Source organism: Osmerus eperlanus, chromosome 8 (genome assembly GCF_963692335.1).
Source record: "Osmerus eperlanus chromosome 8, fOsmEpe2.1, whole genome shotgun sequence".
Lineage (NCBI taxonomy): Eukaryota > Metazoa > Chordata > Actinopteri > Osmeriformes > Osmeridae > Osmerus > Osmerus eperlanus.
The window spans coordinates 10,653,795-10,681,504 of NC_085025.1; the positions used below are offsets into that span (position 1 = coordinate 10,653,795).

At 46.0% G+C, this 27,710-nt stretch overlaps 4 protein-coding genes across 4 annotated transcripts in view; 3 read left to right on the forward strand and 1 right to left on the reverse strand.

Moving 5' to 3' along the window:
• fbxo25 (F-box protein 25) overlaps positions 1-27,710 on the forward strand; it is a 244,625-nt gene that overhangs the window by 23,731 nt on the left and 193,184 nt on the right. The gene's annotated exons all lie outside the window — the stretch shown is intronic.
• On the forward strand, positions 8,514-16,662 carry cmtr1 (cap methyltransferase 1). Its single transcript, XM_062467245.1, has 24 exons — positions 8,514-9,036; positions 9,319-9,429; positions 10,183-10,337; positions 10,766-10,924; positions 11,118-11,210; positions 11,303-11,374; positions 11,479-11,573; positions 11,742-11,814; positions 11,926-12,124; positions 12,294-12,412; positions 12,656-12,752; positions 12,853-12,985; positions 13,126-13,305; positions 13,394-13,450; positions 13,549-13,606; positions 13,695-13,763; positions 13,937-14,068; positions 14,259-14,384; positions 14,564-14,655; positions 14,769-14,837; positions 14,926-14,973; positions 15,096-15,208; positions 15,287-15,395; positions 15,558-16,662. Exons 2-24 carry the CDS (start codon positions 9,324-9,326, stop codon positions 15,691-15,693), a joined length of 2,490 nt encoding a protein of 829 aa, XP_062323229.1. The 5' UTR covers positions 8,514-9,036; positions 9,319-9,323; the 3' UTR covers positions 15,694-16,662.
• ccdc167 (coiled-coil domain containing 167) lies at positions 17,137-18,544 on the reverse strand. The gene is made up of 4 exons (XM_062467251.1): positions 18,425-18,544; positions 18,057-18,151; positions 17,922-17,974; positions 17,137-17,662 (listed from the first exon to the last, which is right to left on the reverse strand). Exons 1-4 carry the CDS (start codon positions 18,473-18,475, stop codon positions 17,556-17,558), a joined length of 306 nt encoding a protein of 101 aa, XP_062323235.1. The 5' UTR covers positions 18,476-18,544; the 3' UTR covers positions 17,137-17,555.
• On the forward strand, positions 19,549-27,691 carry kif25 (kinesin family member 25). Its single transcript, XM_062468149.1, has 15 exons — positions 19,549-19,686; positions 19,893-19,958; positions 20,344-20,466; positions 20,638-20,779; positions 22,571-22,674; positions 22,784-22,869; positions 22,976-23,015; positions 23,183-23,250; positions 23,388-23,462; positions 23,752-23,895; positions 24,091-24,267; positions 24,423-24,577; positions 24,905-25,147; positions 25,259-25,414; positions 27,201-27,691. Exons 1-15 carry the CDS (start codon positions 19,618-19,620, stop codon positions 27,350-27,352), a joined length of 1,800 nt encoding a protein of 599 aa, XP_062324133.1. The 5' UTR covers positions 19,549-19,617; the 3' UTR covers positions 27,353-27,691.

Below are 27,710 nucleotides of genomic sequence, written 5' to 3' on the forward strand. Positions count from 1 at the left end.
ATCTCATGAGATTCCCAGGGTGACTGAGTTGTCCAGAGTGACCTGGGAAGAATAACAACAGCTCCTCCTAATAGACCAGAGCAGGGAGGACACTTGTTCTGCTCTGAGAAGCATCAAACAAGCATTCTCCCTTTTATACCCCTCCTCACAATCAGGAACTTCAAAATCTCACCAGAAGGGCCCAGTTATTGTTTCGTTGATTCTCTGTTTTCTTTTCAAATCTTCTCCTGACAATGTCTCGGTTCTTCGGTTCTCGGTCAACATTCTTGTTTTTTAAAAGCATCCTGTAAAAATGGGGCGGAGGGCAATGGAATGCGTTACTAAGAGCTTTGCATGGAGAGGTCAAAGGTGAGATAGGATGTGCGGGGCTAATGTTTTACAGGAAACCTTGTTAAAAAAGAACAAGCGAGTCATTGGGTTGTACTTTAAATTTCTGCACTGGTATTGAGAGGAGGGATACCTGTGTACAAAGCATTGAGTCATTAGCAACAATTAACCAAATTAGAAGGAAAAAGTGTGCCCTTCCACCTGGAAACACTACTTAGCCTTGGAATGCCTCAATATTTTCCATTGAACTTGTTTCCTCAGGCAAAGCGAATGTTCTTTTTCCAGCTATGGTGACAAAGCACTTACAGTTCACTACTTCGGCATATAACTGGACTAATTCAGCTGGGGTGTTGTTCAAGTGAGGATCAGCGTTGAAACGTCAGTGTACGATTAAGGTTTCCAGTGAGGCCACAGTCCAGACCGCATCCGTCCATTTATTTACAACACAGCCTATTCACACACGTCAACCCCTCCATACCACTCCATACCACCAGAATCTGCTTGGTAACAGAAGCCTGAAATAGAAGGGATGTTGAGTACAATTATCTTCTTAACGTGTCATAATGAGCTGCCATCTTTTCTCCCGACAGAGTCACGACTTCCAGCCATCGGTCACCGTTGTCCAAGATCAACCTATGGCATCAAGACTATTACCGGCATTTTCCTGCTGTAGGTTGTTTTGTGTGTATGGTCATCTGTTTGCATGTGTGTTCTCCAGAGGATATGTAAACAAGTGCGTGTGTGTGAGTGTGTGCATGTGTGTGTGTGAAAAAGCCTCCATACACGAGTGAAGGTTTAATAAGATCAAGACAGAGGAAACTGAAGCCACGCTAAGCTGTTGTGCCGTTAAAGAAGGACCACTGTGGGAATGTGCTGCGTCACAATTGACACACACTCACTCACGCTCCTCTTCTCTATCTCTCTTCCTCACACACACTCCACCTCCCTCTCTCTTCCTCACACACACTCCACCTCCCTCTCTCTTCCTCACACACACTCACACACACTCCACCTCCCTCTCTCTTCCTCACACACACTCCACCTCCCTCTCTCTTCCTCACACACACTCACACACACTCCACCTCCCTCTCTCTTCCTCACACACACTCCACCTCCCTCTCTCTTCCTCACACACTCTCCACATCCCTCTCTCTTCCTCACACACACTCCACCTCTCTCTTCCTCACACACACTCACGCACACTGCTGCCCTCTCTTTCTTCGTAACTAACTTAAGGTACAATCTGTTCGATTCCCTCCCCTCGTTCCTCCTCTCCCCTCTCTGTAGCAGAGACTTTTACCTCTTTGTGACTTGCTGTGTGAATGTAACCAGAGCCACCTGAAGACCAGACACTGAGGCAGAAACACAATGAACCAGTGTGCACTGGATGTGTGTGTGTGTGTGTGTCATAGAGATGTGTCATGTGTGTTCATGCGTGTGTTGATTTGACCTTGACATACTCTATCGCTGAGGTCTGTCTGAGCAAAGCTTAGAAAAAGTGAGAAAGACTGAGTGAGAGAAAGAAAGACAAAGAGAGTGAGTAGAGAGAGAGAGTGTGTGTGCAATTGTACCCCAGTGACTGTGTACCTTTTCAGTGTATCTGATTAAAAGCCTGCAGTGTGTGTGAATGTGTGGGTGTGTTTGTGTGTGCTTGTTTTGGGGTATGGCTGTGTACATGTGTGGAAACTGTGAAACTATGAATAGTTGAATAGTTTATTTTGGTATTTTCTCCCTGGAAAGCTCATAAGCTGCTGTGTGTCAGAATTTGGTAACCTGGTGCTGGCTGTTACCGGTATGTGGTTTTGAACACGTCCTCAAAGGGGCTTACTGCTATCTGGGTCAGAGCTACACAGTCTTAGCCTTGACCGTTAAGTAAGTTGTATTACCTTGTAGCCCAGGAGGTGACTGTGTGCCTGGCAGATCAACTCAGTCAGGCCAACGTGATTATAGATCACCAGTATTCCTATTTGGGCAGACTATGTCAACTGGAGGCTTCATAATTACTTTATTTCGAATTTGAATTGTTCAGTAGAGGACTAACTTCTCCAGAGAAAGTCATTCTCTATTGGAGAATGTTTGGTGGTACCTTGACAGCCTAACTGGTCATGGATATTAAACTATACGGTAACATCTAAAGACAGAATAAGCACTGTCTTGTGCAACTATCAAGCAGACATGACTTGTTTTTACTCAACAGAGCATTCGTGTGAAACCAGGAGGAGGACAAAACACTGTGCTGACATCTAGTGAATAAAATCAGCATTTCTGTTGTGAAATAGGCTCCAGTGTTTAATGGTGTTACCTATGGCTAACCATGATCTCTGAATTGTAAAATCCGAGGACAAAAGCAAAAAGAAACACTCCATTTCATCTGTTAAAACGTTTCTTACATTGATAATACTGGACAAACATCAAAACACATTTAAAGGTGCTTGGTGAGGCATTCTGAATGCCTCAGTTCACTATAGGCCTTCAGGCATTTCTAAACAGGGCAAACATGAAGTGATACAAAGACACTCTAAATCGTTCAATATAAAATGCAAGTGTTTAACAAGTGCTGTTACATAAACAGCAATGATTCAGCTATGTAAGCAAGCAGTATGAGCAAAACCACATGTAATCACAGTTCTCCCGAGAACACTACTCAGTAATAAGTCTGTTAATGAATTCCATGTCACTTAATAATTCAAACTCGTAATGCTCTAAGTGGTTCATAAAGTTAACGATTTATGTAGCAACATGCAATAACCCCAATGTCAGTCCAAACAGAAAATATCTACAGCAAATGTCAATACATTTGCAAAGCATTCGGGCCGGCTTGGTTTTCTATACAAACTCAAAAGAAAATCAATGACAAGCTGAATAGTTCACAACACCAAACAGAAGCCGTATGAGCAAAGAATGTTAAGGAACCACTATGTTACAGAAAGACAACACACTATGGATTCATTGCAACTATCCTCTCAACCTACAGTAGCCTACATGGTTTTTCCAACACAAGGTCAGAGGCTGACTATAAGGAGGGTAAAAATGCAAGGAGTCTTACATTTCCTACATTTCCCTCACACCTGTCTGGGTGTCTCTTTCAGGATTACTAACCTCTGTCACCTTAAGGTGTGACTTGTTCCAGGAAAATAGATCCTTTCTCATGAAATACAGTATAAAGACTAAGTGGATGACCAGGAACTTGAAATAGCATTTTCTTTTGTACATTTTACAGAAAAAAAAACTGGATACATTGAGTGTGGTTTCAACTTAATTTTCTGATAGACAACCGATTATAATACATTAAATTACAGTACAAGTTCAAATACTTCTGAAAACCACTAATACATTCGTTGTGTCGGTGACACAGTCATATTCTGTCAATAGTTTTTCCCCTTCTTACAGAGCTTGTTAAGAAAAGAGCAATACATTTAATATAAATAGTAATGAATTATAACTAAGTTAGGAGACCAAGCTACCGGTCATTTGCCTAACACCTCTCGGTGCTTCCCTATTCTGACAATGGAGGACAACTGGGGGAATTCTTAGAAAATTCACACATTCAGCAATCCTTCTGTTAGGTTAGGAGGCATCCAGGATGGCTGACCTGAGTGCATCCAAACATGCTGCCAGACATGCACCCAAAAAGAGTTGCCATGTGTCAATTCAACTAGATTTCACCCAGTTCAGCTGTGTCACAATCCATGTCATTCACATCTACTAATCTCCTCAAGCATCAGATATGTTCAGATATGTACCGTATGTACAAGTTATGTACACGGCCAGTCTTCAAAAGTGCAAAGAAGCAATGTTCAAACATCTTAGATGTTCAGTTTACTGAAAGATTTGTAGAATTAATGATGAAGCCAGAAATCAGACAGCTTTTTTATATTGCAGGAAGTTCACAACCTCAATGTATTGTGGTGAAAAGAAAGATTAATCAGTATGTTGAGACAATCCTTTCCTTGTGCAAAATCCATCCAGCCTTTTTTCTAAAGAACTCGGACATATCTCTAAACTTGGTCCAATGATGTACCTTGATTTCTTTTACATATAAACACAGATAATGAAATCAGAAAATCCAGAAATCATACAGTAAACTCCAGAATCAAATGTAAAAATACAAGACTGACCTACAGAATCATTCAAATCTGTCAAAACATTTGGATTCTCTGAGTTGATGATGCAACCGTTCTCTGTATTTTACATGTTTGTTCTATGCAGATCTTAAATAGGAAACCTGGACACAGGCAAGGTGTCTCAGCCCTTAAAAAGGCTCTTGGAGCAGTCATGGCGTTTCCCAAACACTAACACACAAAGGGCTGAGACACGTATTAAACAGTAGGGGACCCTGAGTGACTTGGGAAGGCTTGTCAATTTGGCTTCAAGTGGAGACACATTTATGACACTGATCCTATTCAGTGTGTCTTATCACTTGAGTGAGTAACACTTGAGAAACTCACTGAGATATTAGCAGGATCTTTTTTTGATTTAGCTGTTAATTATTTTTTTTTTTTTTTTTTTTGGGGGGGGGGGTGATGTTTAAATTACATTATGTGTATCTTTGAATCACCGCCTTTTTAAGGCACATATTATGAAAAAGGGAGGGTCTGACTGAAGTTTAAGATTGAACCTGTTTGTGGAAATGTATGTTGTCTTTGCGTGTGACTACAAGTAAAAATACTGAAATTAAGAAGAGTCTGGATTATCTACAATTGAACTGAATTCTGGAGGAACTGCATAAAGAGTGATGTAGTGTTCAGGAAGGAAAGGAGATGTAGTCATGTAGTCATTAACTGCTGAAGTGGAACCTTAAGGCATCAATCTTTCAATCTCCGACCACAAACCAATTCCAAAATCGAAATCAAACTGGGTCAATCCTAAACTTCAACCACAAAGGCTAAATTCAACAGGGAATAAGGAACAACCTTTTTTTGGGAGAAAGAACAATTCCTTTGAGTAGAGTCCTGTAGTGTTAGGTATAGTCCAGTGATGCCTGTGTGTTGTGAAGGTCCGTTGTGGTCCAGCAGGGTGGTGTGTCTGGGGTCAGGGGTCATGAACACCTTGTTCATGTCTGGTCTTATCTCATGAGGTTGGCTGAGGGCTTGTAGTGCAATGTGAGTTGCCGGGAGCTGTATCCAGACATGCTGATTCCCATCAGGCCTAGCAGCATGGCCATGCGGGGCATCACAAGGCCCTCACGGCTCTGCAGCACGGTCTGGGCTGCCTGGGTCTGAAAGGTCAAGAGAGAGGAGGGGTCACCGGCGAAGCTGGGAAAAACACGGCCCCCCACAAACGCTGCCACCAAAGTCACCGACGGCGACAACACAGCAGCCTTCCGTCTAGCTCGGGCTGCACTGGAGTCCATAAGGATCGGGCCGTGCTCAAACAGGCTTCTCATTCCTGAGATGGTCTTACCCTAGGGGAAAATCCGAAATACATTTTCCATTTTGGCTCCAAATGTTAATTTGGAGTCAAGAATAAAGACAAAAGGAATGGCCGCCACGTTCTGTACTTTGTGAGTCTTGTGTGATTTTGGAAAACAGCCATCTCAGAATTGTGTGCCAATCCAAAACATGTCCTAAGGTCAGATAAATTGAGTTATTAGCTTTTCTTGTCTTCAGCCTATTTTCTTAAACGTGTTTTTATTTCAGTAGGGTGTATATAGACCAGTTCAAGTTTACAGTTCAAGTTTACAATAAATAAAGGACTCGGTGACTGCACACAATGCTTTACTTTCCAGAAATGCTAACATTTGAGATCTACAGTATTCTCGTACTGTCCCCCTCCTTCGCTTCTCACCACACCACAGTAGCTGTGTGAGTTATCTAACCTCCACTCCGATGAGCTCAAAAACAGATAATCAGGCTTGACACTTCCCTCCTAAAAGACGCAACAGGCTTCTAATTCCAGCTGCAGGGTCCGAAAATACAGCCCTGCTGGGTGATTAGGAGCGTAGATCTCATGCCACGGCACTCTGGATCCCATTAGTGGGGCATTAACTTGACCATGAACGAGACAGCATCTCTGATTCAGATCCGTTCAAAGACAGCAGGCTACGCTAATCCAAATCTATCCTTCCAGGACACACACTGGAAAACACCTGTTGGACAATGGATCAGGTCCATGTAAGATATTTACTGTCTCAGGACAATCACATACAGTGTCTTGGAAACAAAAACACCAATGTAGACATTTGAACTGGCCAAAATGTGTTCAGGGGTTATTCTCTTGTTCTATTTAGACCACCTATCTACTACACGTTTGAGTTAATTAGTGCAGATAAAATCTCAGCAAACATTAGGGAATTATCGAAGTAATATCAAACCTTATGTAAACCAGAATTGGGACAATTTAAGAGGAGGCATAGAAAGAGACAGCTGTTTCCAATAAGCATGCTGCACAGTTCAACATAGGCAGTTACTTGATCACCATTTAATGATGACCACTAACACGGACCAATTTCTAATAAAATGGTTCTACCAGTAAAGGGTTTTGATTTAAATGTTTCACTGAAGGATTTCCTACAGGCATAACTGAATAACCTTTATCTTGTTCCAGGTAGGAGCATTGTTTTGCAAGAATGGATCAGAAGGACAGTTAGAACATCATACGCACCTGCAGGTATCTGATATATCCAGGGGTCAGTCGAGGGATGCGGAAAAACATCTTTGCTGTCTTTAGTGTCACAAAGTCAAAGCCAGATAAGACACAAGAACACTTCAAGGAGCTTTGCAACCAGACGGTTGGCCCTGTGTGACCCTTCCCTCTCCCGAGTCCTGACGTCCTCCACTGGGCTGAGTGTAGCGGCGGTGGCTGTAGATCCCCTGCGTCTGAAGACACACGCCTTCTCACGCTCTCACACCAACACACACCTGGGCTGCTCTGATCTCTCTGGGGTGAGACTCATCCCCACTGGTGGTATATAAAGCCTAGGCTGTGTTGCGTAAGTGGGTCACATGGTTTGGTTGTGTGTGTCTGTATGGCTATGCCCATTAGGTCTATGGGGCTAATGGCAGGGAGCCAGATAAGAGAGCAGGTGTATGGATAATAAATCTGGACGAAGTGTACTTTTCACTGTCCTTGTGCCAAACACCACAGGGTGCTCGCACACACTTGAGGTTTAACAGTCCAGCAAACAATGGTGTGACAACGTTACTGGGCATCACAGGGGGTAGGTCAACAATTAGTGTCAATTTAGCAGCAAATGAGCCGATGATCCTATTGTTGTTGTTTGGCTATCCACAGGAGATGTTTAGAAGCAGTGGAAGGATGTAATTCCCAGGTGACCTTACTGTGATTGGGAATAGAGACTATTATATTATGCCTGTTTTTGACTTGAGCTATTGTCAACTATAGCCTAAGCCTAGCTGTTCAAAACAACCACGCATGTTTTAATGGCAGAAATGATCTCTCCATAGGCGGGCCGCACAACGTAGAATTTAATCGTTGAATTGGTGGCTCAAATATCCCCTGCGCAGTAAAGGAGCTAATTCCTCTAACAGATTGACCTTATGCTAGCTTCATGTCACGGAATGGGATCTGTCATTAACGTTCAGTAATTACTGACTGACACACAAACATCTTCAGTGATGGCATGTTATGGGTCCGAGACGGAGACTTAGTGCAACACGCAACTTCCAAGGACATCTTCATTTTTCTCTCTAAGCCTACTATATATTTTTTTTTTTACCAATTCTTATGACTTGATTCCACTGTTTGTATCGTTCTCAATTTGAATAGGCTAATAATAAAAAATATATAAGACCAGTTATTATTTATTGAGGAACTTCCTTTATTTTTCACCACAACCTGGGTATCCTCTATTTAACTAAAATTGCAAAACAATTAAATTACTTGCTATATGCAAACTAAAACGTTTTGAACTACTTGAGCTATTTTCTCTCTGAACAAAGAGGAGAACCCTGGGGTTTCAATAGATAGAAACTGCAATATTTCAAGTTAGTAGCTTAAGTTACTATTAACAGTCACACCTATGTGATATTTTTGTTTTGAAGGAATTTATTTTAGTTTCAGTAAGCAAGGAACTATTTTTTAACATGGAAATAATGCTATTAACAGCATAGGTGAATTAAATTATAAATTAAGCTTACATCTAAGGATCAACAACGTCAACTCCTGCACCCATCAATCGGGTACAGGCAGGTGCTGATGTCCTATCCCACCGACGACGTCATTTACGCGTGTCTTACGTACTTGAAGGACCCCAGCGACAATTCCGAAACCTGAACGCGGGCTAACGCTGACCTCGATTATTACCACATTAATAGCGCTATTGCATGGAAACAAACTTTATGAAGTGCTACATCTTGGATTTATACACTCGAATAAATTGCTTTTTCTCAATGGCGGGTGCAGGTGTTCAAGAGAAAAACTAGAATTTGCACACAGCTCGTAGAAACAGCCTGCTAGCTAGCTAACCGTCGTTCGATGTTGTTGTAGACTGAAATCGAAACGTAGAGGGAAGTGCTTGGAATCTTGTTAGTTAAGTTTCATTTCTGACAAGCTACCGTACACCGTGTTGCTGTTTATTCAACTGGCTAGCGAGCTATCTTTCTGGACATACAAACTTGCTAGCTAGTGCTCGTTTGAACTGCTCACACACTTGTTAACTTGCCAACCACTGCTCAGTCCAACAAGGAACACTGGAATGGTCCAGTTTAAACATCTGCGTTAGGTAGCCATACACATCTCTAATACGAGGTAAATAGCTCTAGTCAAATTAAGATTTCTATACCTATCAACTTTACCGAATAATTAGCTTTTCAACACTTAATTTATTCAAACTAAAGATGTATCTGCGTCATTTCTCATGTATCATCATGCATATACCTGTATTTATCTATACATGACCTGACATTCCAAAACCCCAAATTATTTCCCGCTAGTTTAAGGAGGATTGCTTTGCCATATTATATTTCCCGATGACAGTTCTGCACCTCCCCATGGGATTGACCCTGTCCACTCTTCCCTCCCTCACTCCAGTCAGGATGAAGAGGAGGGGGGACACAGCCTCTGACCCCCTCGTGGGGAGCAAGAGACGCCGTGATGACGCCAGCTCGGACGACGAGTCGCCGGTTCTCACAGCCAGTCAGGGTAATTGACAGTTACATCAACCTCTATAAGCACTTGGACAAATCCAACCAACACATGTCACGTTTTACAACTTTGGATAATCAGTTGTGTTACATCTTAGGCCCTTATTCTGGATAAGGTCTGTGTAATGCTCAGGCCTCTGCTGTTTATACCTTTAGCGGAGCAGCATGTCCTAAATCTCACCTGTGCAAGACCCGAGTCCTTGGCGACCTCCCAGTAGCAGTAGACTTGGAAGAATACACTGTCCAACCACTAATCTAATTTCTTTAAACTCCAAGCACGGTTGTTTGTATTGTAGTGATTGGCTCCACTTAACCTTCAATCCTATAAGGATGTTTACCAACATTAGATTGACTTTAATCAAAATGCGTCATACAGCAGCAGTGAATATCATAACAGTAGTCCAATAGTACTCAGCCAGTTTGTTTACAAATGCTCACACAGCCATGTATTGACATGCAACGCAAGCTGTGAGCTGCTGCACATGCAGGGGAATATAGGCCAATGCAAACACTCCAGTCCTACAGATGGTGAGGTCATGTGTGACATGGTTGGTCTGACTGTAGTCTGATTGAAGTAATGATTGTGCAGTGTCCTGTGCAGTGTGTTTCTCTGTTTGTCTGGGTGTTTACATCTGCCTTTGTCTGTGGCTGTGTTTATGTCTGGGTTTGTCTTTGTGTCTGCGTATGTGTGTGTGTGTCGCTTCCGGTGCTGGTGTGTGCGCATGCGTGGGTGCGTACACGGTCCTTCCAGACTCCAGCCAGAGTGACTCCCACAGCGACCCGGAGGACCACCGCCCAGGGTTCTCCATGCCATCCATCTCCCAGAATGCATCAGCGGCGGACGACTCCAAACAGGATGACCCCGACAAGTTCTCCATGTACAACAGGGTGTCGCAGAGGCTCATGGTACGACATCACGACACACCTGATCATTGTCTAGGGAGTCAGGTGGCTGAGCGGTGAGGGAATCGGGCTAGTAATCCGAAGGTTGCCAGTTCGATTCCCGGTCATGCCAACTGACGTTGTGTCCTTGGGCAAGGCACTTCACCCTACTTGCCTCGGGGGGAATGTCCCTGTACTTACTGTTAGTCGCTCTGGATAAGAGCGTCTGCTAAATGACTAAATGTCTAGCGTCAGCATAGCTAGGGGAACAGAGAATGTACTTTGACTATAGAAAGAGAGTGTGGCAAAGCCTCTCAGTAATTGTCTATGCCATCCTACAAAGCGTGAATGACTAAAGCATATTGTATGCGTTCCGTGTGTTTGTTCGGGTGTATGCTAACTGCTATTTCTACCCTTTGTGTGTCCTCCCCCTTCCTTTCCTCGTTACCCAGGCCAAAATGGGTTTCCGTGAGGGCGAGGGCCTGGGTAAGTTTGGCCAGGGGCGTAAGGAGATCGTGGAGGCGTCCACCCAGCGAGGGAGAAGGGGTCTGGGCCTCACGCTGCAGGGCTTCCAGGGGGAGCTGAACGTGGACTGGCAAGACGAACCAGAGGTAGGGGGAGGAGGGCCGACCGCCACAGCAACATCTTCACAATCCCGCTGTCCCAAATATGGACAGTGTGCACCGTAAACGCATTGCTTTTCTTCTTTTTGCGACACCTCTCTCTTTGACCCTCCGACTCCCCTCTTTCTGCTCTTCTTTCCCTCTCCTGTCCCTCCATCACTCCCTCTCTCCGCTCCTCCAGCCCGGTGCTGTAGAGAATGTAGAATGGTTTCCGGAAAGCACCACAGAGGTCCCAGATGCAGATGAGCTGAGGGACTGGATAGCGTTGGGACCGGTATGTACACACACACACCCACCCACACATACATACACATACATACAATCTTTCTACTACAATGAGCAACATCTAAAACGTCTCAATTACAGAGGAAGCTGAAGATTGAGGATGAGACAGAGTTCTGCACCGAGGACTTGCTACACACACTTCTAAGGTGCAAGGTAAGTCACCCTTCAGAGTACAGTAGCCCTCTGGGGCAGGAGAGCAACAGCTAGCCCTCACTGTTCAGCGAAGACAGGGCGTGTTTCACCTGTGCGCTCTGCAGACGGTGTTTGACGACCTGGAGGGGGAGGAGATGAGGCGAGCTCGGACGCGCTCCAACCCTTACGAGACCATTAGAGGCGCCTTCTTCCTCAACAGGTGGACAGGATGAAAGGATGCTATTTAACATGCTAGCTAACGCCAAAAGCTTACTGCTCTAGGATTCAACCTGTGTTCTCACAAGGAGCCTTGAACTCACTGTGTGTGTGTGTGTGTGTGCGTTTGTGTGTGTGCACGCCCCTCTTTCTGCGTGCTCATCATGTCCAGAGCGGCTATGAAGATGGCAAACATCGACCATGTCTTTGACTACATGTTCACCAACCCAAAGGACTCCCAAGGGGTGAGTCCGATCTCCCGACCTTGTCAAACAGACACTTCAACCCCCTCCCCATTGATAGCCAGCCCGACACAAAGGAATCTTCCGGAAACGACATGAGGGTTTCCTCTACAGAAGCCCCAGACGCGAGAGCGCGAGGGCGAGCTGCTGTACTTTGCGGACGTGTGCGCCGGGCCGGGCGGCTTCTCCGAGTACATCCTCTGGAAGAGGCGCTGGCACGCCAAGGGCTTCGGCATGACCCTCAAAGGACCCTGCGACTTCAAGCTGGAGGACTTCTACGCTGCGCCCAGCGAGCTGTTTGAGCCCTACTACGGTACACGGTCCAATACCCTGTCGGATGAGGAGAAGTGCAGCTGTGTTGTGTGGTGCTGTGTTGTGTTCTGTGCCGTGGTGGTGTGCTTGCTAAAGGTATTAACATAGGAGGAAGGGCGACTTGAACTGGATCTTTCCGGCTTTGTTAACGGGCTCTTTCGTTGACCCAGGTGAGGGAGGGGTGGATGGAGATGGTGACATCACTCGACCAGAGAACGTGAGCGCCTTCCGGAACTTTGTGATGGAGAGCACAGAGAGGAGGGGCCTTCACTTCCTCATGGCAGACGGGGTCAGTACACTTGTATTGACTGAAGGATTACTGACCTGTGTTGAGCAGTGCTGTTATTTGCTCTGGTGACTGGTCGGGTCGGGCTGCGCTGATCTCTTAGCAATTATTGATTGGCCGTGTGTTGTAACACTCATCCTTCCCTTTACTTGGATTGGTGGATTGCGTTGTGGCGCTCGCCTTCTCTCTGCCCTGGTTGGTGGCCTGTGGTTGTGATGCACATCTTCTCTGTGCTCTGACCGGAAGGGCTTCTCTGTGGAAGGCCAGGAGAACATCCAGGAGATTCTAAGTAAACAGCTGCTGCTCTGCCAGTTCCTCACCGCCATGTCAACACTCAGGCCAGGTATGCGCGCGCGTGTGTGTGAGTGAGTGTGTGTGTGTGTTTCCCGTGTGCGTGATCTCCTCACAGCTGGCCGCGTTGTGTGTCTGTCTCCGTCTCACAGGGGGGCACTTTGTGTGTAAGACCTTTGACCTGTTCACCCCCTTCTCCGTGGGGCTCATCTACCTGCTGTACCTCTGCTTCGACAAGATCTCGCTCTTCAAGCCCATCACCAGCCGGCCCGCCAACTCCGAGAGGTGTGTGCGCGTGCGTGTTTGTCTGCCAGGTGTGGGAGCGTCCAGGTGTGGGTGCTGGTGCGGGACAGACCACGAGGTGTTTTACTGTGTGTTCACACGTTGTGAGCGTGTGTGTGTGTGTGTGTGCGCGTGACGCTCAGGTACATCGTGTGTCGCGGGATGAAGCCCGGCACAGACGCAGTGCGGGAGTTCATGTTCACGGTCAACCTCAAACTCAACCACCTGAGGAACGGCGAGTCTGACGTCGTAGAGGTGGTTCCCCTCGACATTATGAAAGGAGACACACACTTCTACCAGCACATGGTCAAGTCCAATGAGAAGTATGGACACATACATACACACACACACGCGCACGCACACACATTTTTGGAGGCCAACGAATAACCACATGCACTTTTCTCCTTGCAGCCACTGTGCAGTCCAGATCAAAGCCCTAGCAAAAATCCATGCCTATGTGTTAGACCCGTGAGTACCCTGACTTCCACCTGTGTTCCTGCTATGCGTTTGTGTGTGTGTGTGTGTGTGTGCACGTGAGATTTGAGCGTTATGTGGTGTGTTTCCAGGGCCCTCTCTGAGTCCAGGCAGGCAGAGATCCGAAAGGAGTGTCTGAAACTTTGGGGGGTGAGTGGGATACAGGACAGGAGATGAGAACCAGTACATTCGTTTTTTTTCACTCAAGCCTGACTCTTATTTTGAAATATGTCTCCAGGTTCCTGATAAGGCCAGAGTGACTCCCTCTTCCTCAGACCCCAAGTCCAAGTTCTACGAGCTCATGAAGGTGAGACCAGATGACAGATTATTTTGTCCCTCATGCTTGCTCTCTCTCTCTCTCTCTCTCTCTCTCTCTCATTACCTCTCCTCTCGCTCTCGCCAGCTCACTTTCTCGCTGTCTCTCACTATCTCTCTTCTCCCTCCATTGTTATATATTCCTCTCCCGCTTCCCTCTGTCAGGGTTCGGACGCCGAGTCGTTCAACTCCAAGCCCACTCCTCTGAGCTCCACCACGCTGGACAAGGTGCACCACGTCCTGGACTACCGCTGCATTGTGGGAGGAGGCGAGCAGCTCTTCCTGCTTGCTCTCGGGGTGAGACAGTGAGACTATAGGACTTTCTTCAAACAGCCACCATGGGACTTGGACCATGAACAGAGCATTTAGGCCCCCCCCCAAAAAACACTGTCTTACTGGCCATAACTCCAGTCTGGACTCCAGTCCAGTCTGCTGGACTGGCCCCTCAGTACTATAACTCTGGGGTCTGTCTCATGTCTGCACACAGAAGTCCCAGATCTACACGTGGGACGGGAAGATGCCCCTGCGCTGGAAGAAGCTGGAGAGCTTCAAGCTGGAGCTGCCCAGAGAGACCCTTCTGAGCGTGGAGATCGTCCAGGAGCTGAAGGGAGAGGTAGGAGATATGGAGGGAGGGGGGGGCGCCCGAAGAATGGAGAGGAGGTGAAGGGGAAGGGTAGAACCGGAGGACGAGATCGACGTGGAAGACTGAGGGCACGAAGGGACGTTTTAGCAGAGTAGAATCCCAGCCGGTTCTGTTTGTAAGCCGGCTGGTTCCGTCTGTGTGTTCCACAGGGCAAAGCCCAGCGCCGGATCAACGCGGTACACGTTCTGGACGCTCTGGTGCTCAACGGCACCGACATAAGAGACCAGCACTTTAACCAACGGTGAGCTCCCGCAACCGCCTCAACCAGAAAGGGATCGTGGCTCAATCTCCCTGCTCCCCCTGCAGTTAGGTGAACGTGTTTTGTCAATAAAGCTTTGGCTCTTTTGGCTCCAGAATCCAGATGGCTGAGAAGTTCGTGAAGGCCGTGTCGAAACCCAGCAGGCCGGACATGAACCCCATCAGGTAGAAACTCTGGGACTTTTATCTGTAGCGGCATCCTGAGGTTTTAACATGACGTCAGTAAAACATGTTTTGACTCCTGTTCCTTCAGAGTGAAGGAGGTGTACAGGCTGGAAGAGATGGATAAAATATTTGTCAGGTATGGGAGGAGCTCCGCGAGAGCCCACGCAAGAACACACACAGACATTCCCCAGTTCTCATAGGCACCCCCCGAAGTGATGTCCGTCATCAGTGTGTGTGTGTGTGTGTGTTCCTCTCTAGGCTGGAGATGAAGGTCACCAAGAGCTCTGGTGGAGTCCCCCGCCTGTCCTACACTGGCCGAGACGACCGCCACTTCCTCCCCAGTGGACTTTACATCATAAAGACTGTCAATGGTGAGAGTGTGTGTGTGTGTGTGTGTAATATGGGTGTGGATGTGTGGAGAAGAGTCCTATCTAACCCTCCTGTGTCAGATCCCTGGACGATGGCTTACAGCAAGAACTCCAAGCGGAAGTTCTTCTTCAACAAGACCACCAAAGAGTCGACATATGACCTACCTGCCAACTCTGTGGCCCCCTTCCAGTGAGTAGCAACCGTTTTGAATAGAAAACCCCTATTTCAGACCACACGATTGATCGGTTGAGTTACCCTTTAAGGAAATCCTTGTATTTAGTGTTTTAAGCATATTTCAACAGAATCACAACACATTTCTTTGTGTGTTTGTTTTTTGTTTTGTCTCTCCAGTGTCTGCCACTTGGAGCGCTTGTTCTGGGCGTGGGAAGAAGGGGTCAGAGTTCATGACTCCCAGTCAAGGGTGGACCCAGAAAAGCTGTCCAAAGATGACGTGCTCTCCTTCATCCACCAACACTACCAGCCCTGAGCCACGGGGGGGGCCATCACATTGAAGACACCACAGATCGAGCAGTGACTCCTGCCAAGGCCAATTTCCGATAGACAATGTGCATGGTGATGGTTAGAAATGAATTGTCATTGAATGTATGGATCCAAAATGAAGGGCAGAAGGTCATCCATCCTCGGTGGCTCTGACACTGGTTTCCCTTGTAACCAGTGGACCTGGACGAGCCCACTGTCCTTCATCCACTACCCCAGGCTCGCTGCAGCCCGTCCGAGTGCACAGAGTTCTGCTCATTAGAAATGTTCATACTAATTGACACAGTTAAGCAGCCATTTGACACATCCCGTTGCTCTGCATGCACCTGCTCAGCTTTTTATATTTGTCCCTGTCTGTGTATCCTCCTTGACTCGGGAGTTCACATCGTGTTTCTATGTACTGTGTGTGTGGACAGCATACACACACACACACACGCACGCATTTACAAGTGTTTTATCTGGTCATGTTTGTTTTATGGACTTTGTTCCTCACTTCCCGGACCCCCTCCACCCTTTCCCACACCCGACCAGGTTGGTTTGTCTGACCTGCGCGCTCTGTCCACAGTAGTCTTGGCTTGCTTACCAAAACCTCCATCCACATAGCATGGAGAATATTTCATAAAATGCATTGAATCCATATCGAGTCCAGCCAGCCCTCCTCCAGGTGGGCCTGGTCCTGGAGTCATTCACTATGGGAATTCCTGGGAGGTTATTTCTGAAACTCAAGTGTGTCTTTGTTGCATCCGGTTGCCTTCCCCCCCCCCCCCACCCCCACCCCTCTGATCTTGTTTGTGAAATGTCAAGGATGAGGTGTCATTTGTTTTCTTTGTAATGTTTCTTCCCCAATTATGATACAAAATAAAAGCGTGCTCTTCCCAGGAACTATTTTTCTGTTGGTGAGATTGAGACCACTGGGATACTCAACACCTTTACCGGATTAAAGAATTTGTCTGGATCAGGAGATCTTTTGAATACATTCTTTATTGCTTTCCATTTATAAGATAAATACAGATCATTACAAAATCCTGCATGCACTTGTGGTGGTTTAATTGAGTGAAAACTGTACATTGTGATGAATTGAATCCAAGGCAGACATTGATTAAAATAAATATCTAGAATGCTGCAGGTAGAGGTCATGTGATCTAGAATGCTGCAGGTAGAGGTCATGTGATCTAGAATGCTGCAGGTAGAGGTCATGTGATCTAGACAGCTGCAGGTAGAAGTCAAGTCCATTCTTAAAAAAATGAAGGCCATTAAAGGAGTACCTAAGGCTTACTGTAGGTAAATTATGAAGACAATCGTTTGTTGGTGTGGACCATTGTGACGTTCTTTTCCAACAAGATACACAGCGTGCAGGTCTTTAAAGATAATCAAGCATATGATGTATGTATACAGTATATGTATGATGAAAGTTTGGTGATCCTTGATAAGCAAGACATTCATATGAAGCCATCATAATAACAACACCAAAACAATGATAAATCCTTTGATATAATAGATCAGAATGTAGCTGTTGCAACTGAAAGGAGAGTGCACGAAAGCATTCAGGTCCAACCTCCACAAACATTATTGTGCTTCCATAAGTGGTCCACCGTTGGCAAAGCTCACATCTGTCAAAAGCTGATATGACGGCTCATCTCAGCTACTAACTCTGCTATTTAGTTGTCACTCAACATATCGAGACCCCCCAGATCAGATATGTACATTTTGGCGTGCTTGACGGCAGCAGCTTGTTTTTGGCATGGTTTGGGAGTGAGGCAATGCATGGTCAAGGCATGACGAAGGACTTGTAGTCCGTAGCTGCCATGGCAGTCCTTGGTCTTGATGGGGGATGTAGTCCTGAGTCTTCCATCAGTAATAGACAAAGCCGTAGTAGAAGAGAGCACTGATGGCCAACAGAGCCACGGACAGCATCATGTTCCTCCTGTTCTCTCCTCTCAGCACTTCCAGCTCTTTATCTGCGTATGAGAGGTTAAACAGTCGGTGGTGGCGCTAGGGAGGATACAGTTGGAACTCAATAGGGCTGAACGCTGGCCCCCTTGACATTATCCTAACTTTCAACTTCTGTCTAGCCAAATGTACTACCATGAAGACAGTTTCTAGTAAATGGTGAGAGAGAACATGCGTATTCTAATTATTGAGATTCACCGACTGTGTGTGAGCATTCGAGTAACCAAAACCATGGCATAAGAGGAATGTAACTCATCTATCTCTTACCGAGTTTGATCATCCTGTCATTCATTATAGTCATTTCATCCTCCAAGGCTTGCCTGTGGATGACAGTGACTGTGGATTAATTACCCCGATGGCTGGATTCATGTTTATTACCATAATCTTCCTTGTTTTCCTCACCTGTCTTGTTCGGACAACTCCTCTCGCCTCTTCCTGTACTCGGCCCTCTCGAGATTGTCCTGACAACGAGACTTTCTTTCCTCCACACGATCGATCTACAGAAAAGAATGTACTCAGTGACAAACCAATCCAAGACTCTTTTAAAGAATAGAATGAAGTAAATCATACTTTACAGTAGGCACACTTTAACGTTGATGACAGAATAACCTCCTACACTACTGGGACGAATTCAATCAATGAATGGAGTGTGATGCTGTATGTCAGCGGAGCTACTAGTAGCGAGCTAGCAATGCTGTTTGACTTTAGATGCACGTAGGCTATGGGCCCCGTAAAAGAAACAACGAACATACAACTGAGAAGTATCTTACTTCGCTAGCAACGCTGATTTTTTCTTGTTTCCTCTGCTTCGATTTCGTCATTTTTCTTAATAAAACATATGGAGGAAAAACCTGGGAAAGCTCTGGGAAAATCTGAAGCCACTGGTCACGTCATCATGCAACGCTTCTCAGTGATCAACTAGGAGCAGTTTGATAAATACCGCCCCCTATCTTTGCGGAGGTGAAGATGCATTCACATTCATTAGGTTCATCTGCAACAATCCATTTCAAACTTAAAACAGCCTAACTTGGACAAGTATTAACTATTTTACAGGAATATGTTTTACAATCATTCGACATATGCACAATTCACGTGGGGTCCAGCAAACAATAACATGTGCTGTAGCTGCATACTGCATAGTTGTGACAGAGGACAGGTTGTCTTGATTTTCATAGATTCTAGCATGTTTTTTTTTTATCTTACATTTTATGAAGATAACGAAAAAAACCCGAGTGGTCATCTGCCCAGGAATATGTGCCCACCAGCTCTTAGGTTTAACCTGGTGGGCGACAACCACCAGTTGTCATCCTGACAAATGAGCTAACTTTGTCCTACTTTGACAATTCTTACTAATTCCTACCTTCAAGTTCACTGATCTCCAACTCTAAAATGTCCTCTTGTCAGAGAGGCTAAGTGTGGTTCACCAGCTTATCAGGAACTGTCTAAGGACCATGTGGCCAACCAGGAACCCCATAGAAGTCCTGTCCACATAAGGATGCTCCTTGCAATCCACAAGTCCATCACTAAGACATTCATGATGTCTGGGAGCCAATAATAAAGAAAATTGCTGTCAATAAACCATTAAAATTGCAGTTGGAGTGTAGAGGTCCCAAATGAATAATTGACTGCATGCAGCCTAAAACATTCATTCACGTTGAGTTTGTTTGATGTTTGTCAACACATTGTGTTGTAATTTATAAACAGTTATAGCAGAACCTTGTCTTTATACCTGTTAGTAGTATGAACGTCCCTCAATTAACTTTTACTTGTCAAAAGTTTATAGCACCAATCAGATCGTACGTCTCACCGGACAACGGGACGCAAATTGCGCACAAACGGAGAGCCGCTTGGAAAAGTGTTGACCGTGCGTAATCGCATTAACAGACCTGCGAGAAAGCGAGTTGACAGTTCGGTCTTAGATAGACTGTCCTGTACATCGAGGAACATTTCTCCTGTATGCAAAATGCCACTCTTTATTAACCGGGACCAAATATTTGCACATCAAGTGCACCTTCTGGAGCACAAACTGCGGGTAGGTAGCCTTTTACGCATGCCGTTTTACAGTTTTTTCTCCATAATGTTAAACGGAAGTTAGCTTATCTTATGTCAAACCTTGCTTACCAGTTGTTAGCAGAAGCATTATTTACGCTTTCCGCTATTTTGACAATCACCTTTTACAAATCATGGAATGGATGACTACCAAGGTGTTACCTAACAGTCTTTTTTCAACGATTCCAGAGTAAAGAAGAGCGCATTCTAGAGTTGGAAACTGAAAATGCAATTCTTCACCTGAGACTTGCTGAGGTAAATCGGATGACACATTCATCTGCATTGTAAAAATTATTCTGACACATACCGTCATTGATCTGACCAGAACAATAGGTCTGAGTTAGCCATACCCATGGCACCCAGCGGCCATTTTACCACCAGGAAATCACACGACAGATGGAAGTGCTTACTGCCTGAAGGATAAGGTGCTTGTAGAGCAGACACCAGATGCCCACTAATTTGTCCTTCACAATCCACTGATTTCCCCCTTTAAAAGTAGATTAAATAAGGGATCATTTGTGTCTGGCTTGCTTTCACAACCAGGCTTGTATGAATCAACAGGTAGGTTAGGCCTACTAAGCATTTTATATTGTATATGTGTTTGTAACACATTAATCACCGACTGCTTGTCTGTTTCTAGTGCCTTGGTAAATTGCGCCGGGGCCATGAAGAACAAATAGAAGTCCAGAAACAGCGGCAGTACCAAAGAAGTGTACAGAAGAGCACTCACTCTGCCCTGGCCAAACTGCTGTCTGAAGTCCAGGTGCAGACCTCTATATGTCCGGAAGCATCCAGAACTCGGGGGGTGGGGGGTTAATTGAGAATGTTTGTTGGCTTTGGCCCACTACCTTTCCATCATCTATAGGCCCTTGGTTAAGGGGAGGAATGTTTAGATGCACACACATACTCACGCATTCTTTCTGTTCTACTCTAGGTTTTGAAGCAGGACCTGAGAGATGTGTTTGCGGTGTATGCGGGCTTTGCCACTGAGCTCGAGGATCAGAGCAAGCAGCTACAGGAGACGGTGGGCCAGACCAACGCCACCATACAGGGTCAGCATGGTGACAACGTGCAAAGTGAGTACCTGATTGGCTGGCCAGGATCGTGAGATCACTCAGCCAGGAAGTTCCGGATGATGGGTTGTAATAAGAAGTGTTTGACTAAGAAAGTGACCATTTGAAGTTAGTGTGTGAAGATAGTCAGATACTCAATCTATAATCTAGCCTTTCTCTTCATTTTCCACTCTTCATTATTTGATTCTGATGTGTTTTTGTCTGGATTCTTTAATATGTCTCGCTGCCTTGTACCTGAAACTCCTCTCCACCTCACTCCATCTCTCTTTCTCTTTTGCTTCCTTTCTCTTTTTCCTCTATCCCCAATCTCTTTATCCCCCACTCCTCTTTTTCTCTCTGTGTCTGTCACCCTCTCTTTCTTTATCTCTCTATCCCTCCCCCACCTTTCCAACCCTGTCTCTCCATTCAGAAGAATCTTATGTTCAGTGCTTTGCCATGGGCTTAAAGGCTGGTTGCTGGAGAGATTATCATCCCTCTCCCCCTCCAACTCCTCCCTCCCCTCCCCTCCTCGGGACTCACCCTCTGATAAGTCTCCTGTCAGCCGGGTTCTCCAAGGTCATGTGTCGTGTCCTGTGCCCTGCGTCACTTGGTTGCCTTGGTGACACAGGCTCAGTGAGGCAGGTGTCACGTACGTAAAGCAGGTCAGGTGAGGTCAAAGAGTTTTCATGTAATGGGACATTTTGGCTTTTAGTGGTTATTAAGGTGAATTTAAGTGAATAATGTTAAAATAGTACCATTCCATTTCCACCAGGGTTTCAATAAACAGAACTAGGAACAGCTCAACAAGAAACACAAAGCTCTTTGGTCCTCAGTGAATGCTACACCCTGAGACGCTCTATGTTTCTGACAGCCAGGACACAATCAGCGACACAGCGGGTCTGGAGGTCTGAGCACCTATCCAAACAACAACTTACAGCAGCCAATCACGTGCTGGTGTAGTCCCGTGGAGGGAGAGCCTGCTCAGCTCTGGTGGCTTGAGTCATAGCTTATACTGTACATCAAGCAAACTGAGCAAACTCTGTATACATCTGTCTCTAGGAGTCTGAGGGCCAGTGTATGTGTGCCACTTTGGTGTCGCAGGCAGGCCTATTAGCCTTTGCCTTTATTAGCTGCGTGTAGCAGTGGCAAGTTGTGGGCAAGCCATCTTCAGTTGTAGATGGATATCAGATGGGCGTGGTCTTAAAGCCGTCTCAAATCAGACATTCATATAATCCCTTGTTGAGTTTTGATGGAGTTGGTTGGCATTTGCTTTAAGCCTGCGTGATGCATTCATCCTCACTGTGAAAGCCTAGAATATATTTTACTTCCTTGCACGCCATGGTGTGTTTCTGTGTGTGTGTGTGTGTGTGTGTAGGTGAGAGTGCATGTTCATACATGTGTTTGTGAAGGGATTAAGATCTGGCCCAGGGTCAAAAGGTCTTTACCTGAGAGCGTTGGCCACTGTTGGCACGGTTACAGCATGGCACAGCTTGACATGGCACGACTATAGCATGGGGAAGTCACAGACAATAAAAGGATTAATATTTGAGGAGCTAATCCTCTTGTTTTTGTGATGTAATGGACACTTACTATCCACTAGGGATTGTTTTAAGCCACCGGCTAAAGTCTCCAGCTTGTAAGATGACTCACCGATTGTCACATTAAGTTTGCATTATAGTTATTTCCCCCACAGTTTACTTGAAGTTTCTTTCAGGACACAATGCCACACATTCCCAACATTGCTATTACATATGTGTGAGATATAATCTTTTTATTGTACAATAAACAGAATCTGTTTATTCTTTGTATTTCTAGGTTTGCAAGCGCGTGTAGAGGCTCTGGAGCGCTCCCTAGAGGAGGAGAAGGAGCGCTGCAAGACAGAGAGGCTGAGGAGAAGAATACTTCACAACACCCTGGTGGTGAGGAAGAGTTTGTGCCTCTGGAATGATCTGTTACTTAGTGAGTCACACACATGGATCTGTTAACCCCCCCCCCCTCGCTTCTTCTCTCTCTCCCTCCTTCTCACAGGAGCTCAGGGGAAACATCAGGGTTCACTGCAGAGTGCGCCCGATTCTTCCTTTTGACAATGGACAGGCGTCTACGTTAGCATTGGGGTAAAAAAGCCCGCAGTTTTGTACCTGAACTGCGTATTATTATAGTACTGTATATTTATCAGTGACCAGGTTGTCTCAAACCAGTTGGTGTGACTTTTCTGTTCAGGTGTGCCTCATCAGAGGAGGTGGTTCAGGCTGTTAATGATGTGAGTTTATACCTGCTGCTGATTCAGCACTCAGCCTGTCAAGTTTGAAAGCTTGAGTCAAACTTGACAGGGCCTCATCTGTTTATGTACATTCTTTTAGTTGACACACAACGTACAAATAGTGCATATGATATATGCTTTTTTTCCCATTGCACCCGCGGCCCTAGGACACAGTCTTTGTGAATTGTACTAAAATGGGGAACCCAGTCCTCAACAAGATGTTTGAGTTTGAGAGGTATGTTTCATAACCATTAACTATAATAACTCAACATAACTCAACATTTAACACTATAGTAAATTAGTATTGTTGATTTCAGTAGTATATGAAACAGTCTGGAATGAATCTGTCACCATGGTCATTTTGATTGACAGGGTGCATGGACCAGAGGACTCCCAGGATGCTGTGTTTGAGGAAGTGAAGCCCCTCCTTACTTCCCTTCTCGACGGGTGAGTGGACCACTGCTAACCTCATTGGAGTCAAACAGAGAGTAGTCTAGACTGTTTGAAAGTACCCACACGCAGTTGCCCTTAAGAAGAATAATGACTTACCGTGTTTATTGATCAGCAATAGAACCGAAGCTTGGAGTACTCAAAGTAATTACACAGGATTAGAGAGCACAAGAGGGAAATGCAGCATCATGTTACCCTGTAAAACAATACGATTGCAATGAAAGCCCTGGAATGAAAACACATTGTTGAACAATTGAAGACCTTTTTCTGGGGTCAACGTTTTCAGGTATAACGTGTGTATAATGGCGTACGGACAGACAGGGAGTGGGAAGACACACACCATGATTGGCTCCCAGCCAGAGAGCCCCTCAGGACTGGAGACAGACGCTGGACGGGGCATCATCCCCAAAGCTGCCTGGGAGCTCTTCAGGTGAGAGACAGACAGAGAGAGAGAGGTTAGGTTAACCTCATGCTCTGTCAGTGAGATGGCATGCTGACCTGACCTGTGCTTGTGGATCTGTATGTGTGTGCGCGTGCATGTGGATCTGTTTGTGTGCATCTTGCCTGTGCGTGTGTATGTCTGTTTGTGTGTGTGTGTGTGTACCTGTATGTGTGTGTGTGACAGGCTGATCTCAGAGAAGCCTCCGGAAAGCCACATGGTGGAGGTGTCGGTGGTGGAGGTCTACAACAACGAGGTGTTTGACCTGCTGGCGAAGGACGAGGAGGGGGTCCCCACGGGGGCCAGGAGGGACATATTCACCACCAGCACAGGGACCAGCGAGGTTCCCTGCCTCACCTACGAGTGAGTCCACTACCGCTGTGTGTTTGTGTGTGTGGTGACTCTCAGAGGAACAGGATGGCGACAGTGCATGTAAGGGAGTGTGTGTGTGAGAGCGTGTGAGTTTGAGTCTGCTCAGGTGTGTGTGTGTTGGCTGACGTCCTGCCGCCCCGCCCCAGGTTGGTGCGTAGCTCGGCAGACGTCATGCAGCTGATGAGCTCCGTGTTGAAGCTGAGGGCGCGCTGCCCCACCCTGGTGCACCGAGACTCTTCACGCTCACACCTCGTGGTCACCCTCACCGTCTCCTCCAAGAGCCCCAACGCTCTGGCCCTGGGTGAGACACACACACCTAGGTGGACACACACACACACACAGACAAGCCTGGGTGAGACACGCACACACACCTAGGTGGACACACACACACACACACACACACAGACAAGCCTGGGTGGACACGCACACACACACACACACAAACCTAGGCAGAGACACGCTTACACTCACAGTGACAGTCACACCTTAGCAGACACAGGAATGCAGAAAACCAAAAGAGCAGATCCCTCATGTAGACATCAGCTGTTGGTGACATCTGTCTGTATCATGGCCATGTGTGTGTCTGTCATATCGCTGTGGTGAGTAACCTTGGTGATGTTCCTGTCAGCCCGCAGGTTACAAAATGCCAAGAAGGACATGCAGCGCACCCACCAGAAGGAGTGGTGGAGTCCCCGCTGTCGGCGTGCCAACCCCAGCGCCCGCTCACCGGACGAGCGTTCTGCAAGCTCCACCTCCTCTCCATGCCACTCCCCCTACCACTCCCCATGCCCCTCCCCCAGAACTAGCATTGGTCAGGCGCCCTTTAAGACAAAACTGCAGCTAGTGGACCTGGCTGGCAGCGAGTGTGTGGGTAAGACTGACACACACACACACACTCATGCTACACTTGCACACTCACATTGTCAGTGAATGCCACTGACAGTCACATTCAGGGATGCTGCATCTGTCTGTGTTCGTGTAGGAATGTCGGGGGTGACTGGCGCCGCCCTGTGGGAGACGTCCTGTATCAACCGCAGCCTGTCGGCCTTGTCTGACGTGCTGGGAGCCCTGGCCGAGCGGAGACCCCACGTCCCCTACAGAAACAGCAAGCTCACCCACCTGCTGCAGGACGCTATTGGTGAGGCTCACACACCTGTGTAAAGATGTCAACAGACACACACAACCACAAACGACCAAGTCTCCACACACCAGAGGGGTATTCGTCTAGATAAAAAGATAAAAAACGCCCCTCTTTTTGGTTGTGGAAGCAACTTTCGATAAATCACCATAGTAACATATCAATTAGCACTAACCTGCTCCAGAGCAGGCTAACGTAAGTGTAGCTGGATAAGCTTGCCACACCCCCGGAAAATAACATGGCAGCTCCATTTTTGAGAGACCCAGTTGACCAAGGAGCTATATTTTAGTTCGATTAGCTTTCCATACCAATAGAGTTCTTCGCGATTGCCAAGATCCTTTATTTCACACGGATGAGTTCTTGTTTGAGCGATATCGATTCAGCCGACAAGGACTCATTTATTTGCAAGACCTTCTCGGGCTGTACATTGCAAATATCACACGCTGCAGCAAGCTTTATGCTTTATTATGAGCTTATGCTGCTGTATGTGAATATGTAACGCTATGTTTTACGAAATGTCTTGTCTTATCTGTTGTGCCTGTTCTTTTTATATGTTTCACTGTGGGAAACGTCATATCGATTCCTTTTTATGTCTTGACATGTGAAGAAATTGACAATAAAGCACACTAATACTTGAAACTTTAACTGTGCTTCAGACTGCATAGCCTTGAGGTTTTTTGCGTCAGGTAGGCTATAGGCTACATTTTTATACAGTATAGGCGATGCAGAAAACATTGGCAAAGCCGCAGCATGCGTTGCTGTAAGAAAAGTGTACTTGGCGCTAACCAGCTGATGACTCAATTCATCATATTCCCTGGCCATGTCCCAGTCAATGAAATTAAAGAGGGATTTACACATAGGCCTACATTCATATACACATATATAGTACATGATATAAGCGCAGTAGCCTACATATATCCCCATAATTGTCTATGAATTCGTATCAATTAGATACTCTTTGGCCTTGTTTTTATCTAGCCTACTTATTCTGAAAGAGTTGAGATCATTATTTTCGCTAGCAAGATCTCATTCGATTATTAATTTCCATTAAGCCTATACCAGCAGGCACATTTAAAGAAATGTGATCTGATTGATTGGGGTAATGAGGCACTTAAAATGAGCCTATACATTTCCCCAAAACTTTCGCATTTAGCTTATCTGCAATTTTTTGCCAAGCTGCTTGTCTTGCTCTGGCCGCGGTGGCGGTGTTTGACTTAGCCATGATAACATGCTTATTGTCTGGACTCATTATAATAGTTTGCTCGGATGGCGAGAATAGCCTATCACCGCTCTCTCTTTCGTCTTTTCCGCCATCATACCGTTAGAAAATCACGGTTTTGGTGATCGACCTTTCCTGCCTTTTGAAGTAGGACGTGCACGTGCAATTTCCCTGATAAGTTTAGCCTGATTGAAATTAACCACATGATTTGGATGCGGATCAGCCGTTGACGAACCGATATTTGCTGTTCTCACTCATCTCGCTAATGTTAACGGGCTAAAGGGACAATTGTTTAGCTTCAACCCTTACGACGAACGGGGCCCAGGCCACTTGAGACTGGGTCCAGGCCACACCTACCGTTCCCAATTGGTTGTTCTGAACATCAGACAAGAAACTGGCCGTTCGTATACTTTGTGCGTTATGGTTATTTTGAAGCACAAAAACGACACATTGCATGAATGCGTTTGGTGAATTATTAAGACTCTTATCATCTTGAATTATTTAAAGTTAGTTGCGGAAGGACTTGGCTAACCTTCTCTGTGCTCATCTGTTCTGTGGCTCCACTAGGTGGCGACTCCAAGCTGCTGGTGATGCTGTGCGTGTCCCCGACACAGCGCTTCCTGACCGAGTCCTTGCAGTCCCTGGGCTTTGGCTCCAGAGCACGCCAGGTCCAGAAAGACATCCCTCACAGGAAGAGCACTGCCCTCAAACTGAAGTGAACCAGGGTGGATGAAGACAAGATAGAGAGATATAGGGAGAGGGGCCAGATCGAGAAGAAGGGGAGAAGATATGGAAGGATATGAGGGACGATGGATGGTATAAAGTTAGGATAGAGGAATATAAGGATGAGATGGAGGGAAGGACAGGTATTGCAGGGAGGGGAGGGGGGGGGTGTGATAGGAACTCTTGTAACAGAGCAATGAAAGTGCCAGTATAGCTAAGGAATTTGTGGCTGAATGTTTTGTGAATTTAATATGGTTGTTTATTCAACACTGCATACATATATTATTGTATGGTCATATTTTTAGTACTGCAGGTTTTCAATATTTACTGAATCTCATGTTTCATCAAGTCAAG

Excerpts from the sequence above, each read along its gene's own strand:
- cmtr1 (XM_062467245.1), top strand. The coding sequence starts at position 9,324 with ATGAAGAGGAGGGGGGACACAGCCTCTGACCCCCTCGTGGGGAGCAAG. Across the intron at positions 9,430-10,182 it reads GGTTCTCACAGCCAGTCAGG|ACTCCAGCCAGAGTGACTCC; the intron begins GTAATTGACAGT and ends CGGTCCTTCCAG. Across the intron at positions 11,815-11,925 it reads ACCCAAAGGACTCCCAAGGG|AAGCCCCAGACGCGAGAGCG; the intron begins GTGAGTCCGATC and ends TTTCCTCTACAG.
- ccdc167 (XM_062467251.1), bottom strand. The coding sequence starts at position 18,475 with ATGACGAAATCGAAGCAGAGGAAACAAGAAAAAATCAGCGTTGCTAGC. Across the intron at positions 17,975-18,056 it reads GAGTTGTCCGAACAAGACAG|GCAAGCCTTGGAGGATGAAA; the intron begins GTGAGGAAAACA and ends TGTCATCCACAG. Across the intron at positions 17,663-17,921 it reads TGACAGGATGATCAAACTCG|ATAAAGAGCTGGAAGTGCTG; the intron begins GTAAGAGATAGA and ends TCTCATACGCAG.
- kif25 (XM_062468149.1), top strand. The coding sequence starts at position 19,618 with ATGCCACTCTTTATTAACCGGGACCAAATATTTGCACATCAAGTGCAC. Across the intron at positions 23,016-23,182 it reads TGGTTCAGGCTGTTAATGAT|GACACAGTCTTTGTGAATTG; the intron begins GTGAGTTTATAC and ends CCGCGGCCCTAG. Across the intron at positions 24,268-24,422 it reads GTTCCCTGCCTCACCTACGA|GTTGGTGCGTAGCTCGGCAG; the intron begins GTGAGTCCACTA and ends GCCCCGCCCCAG.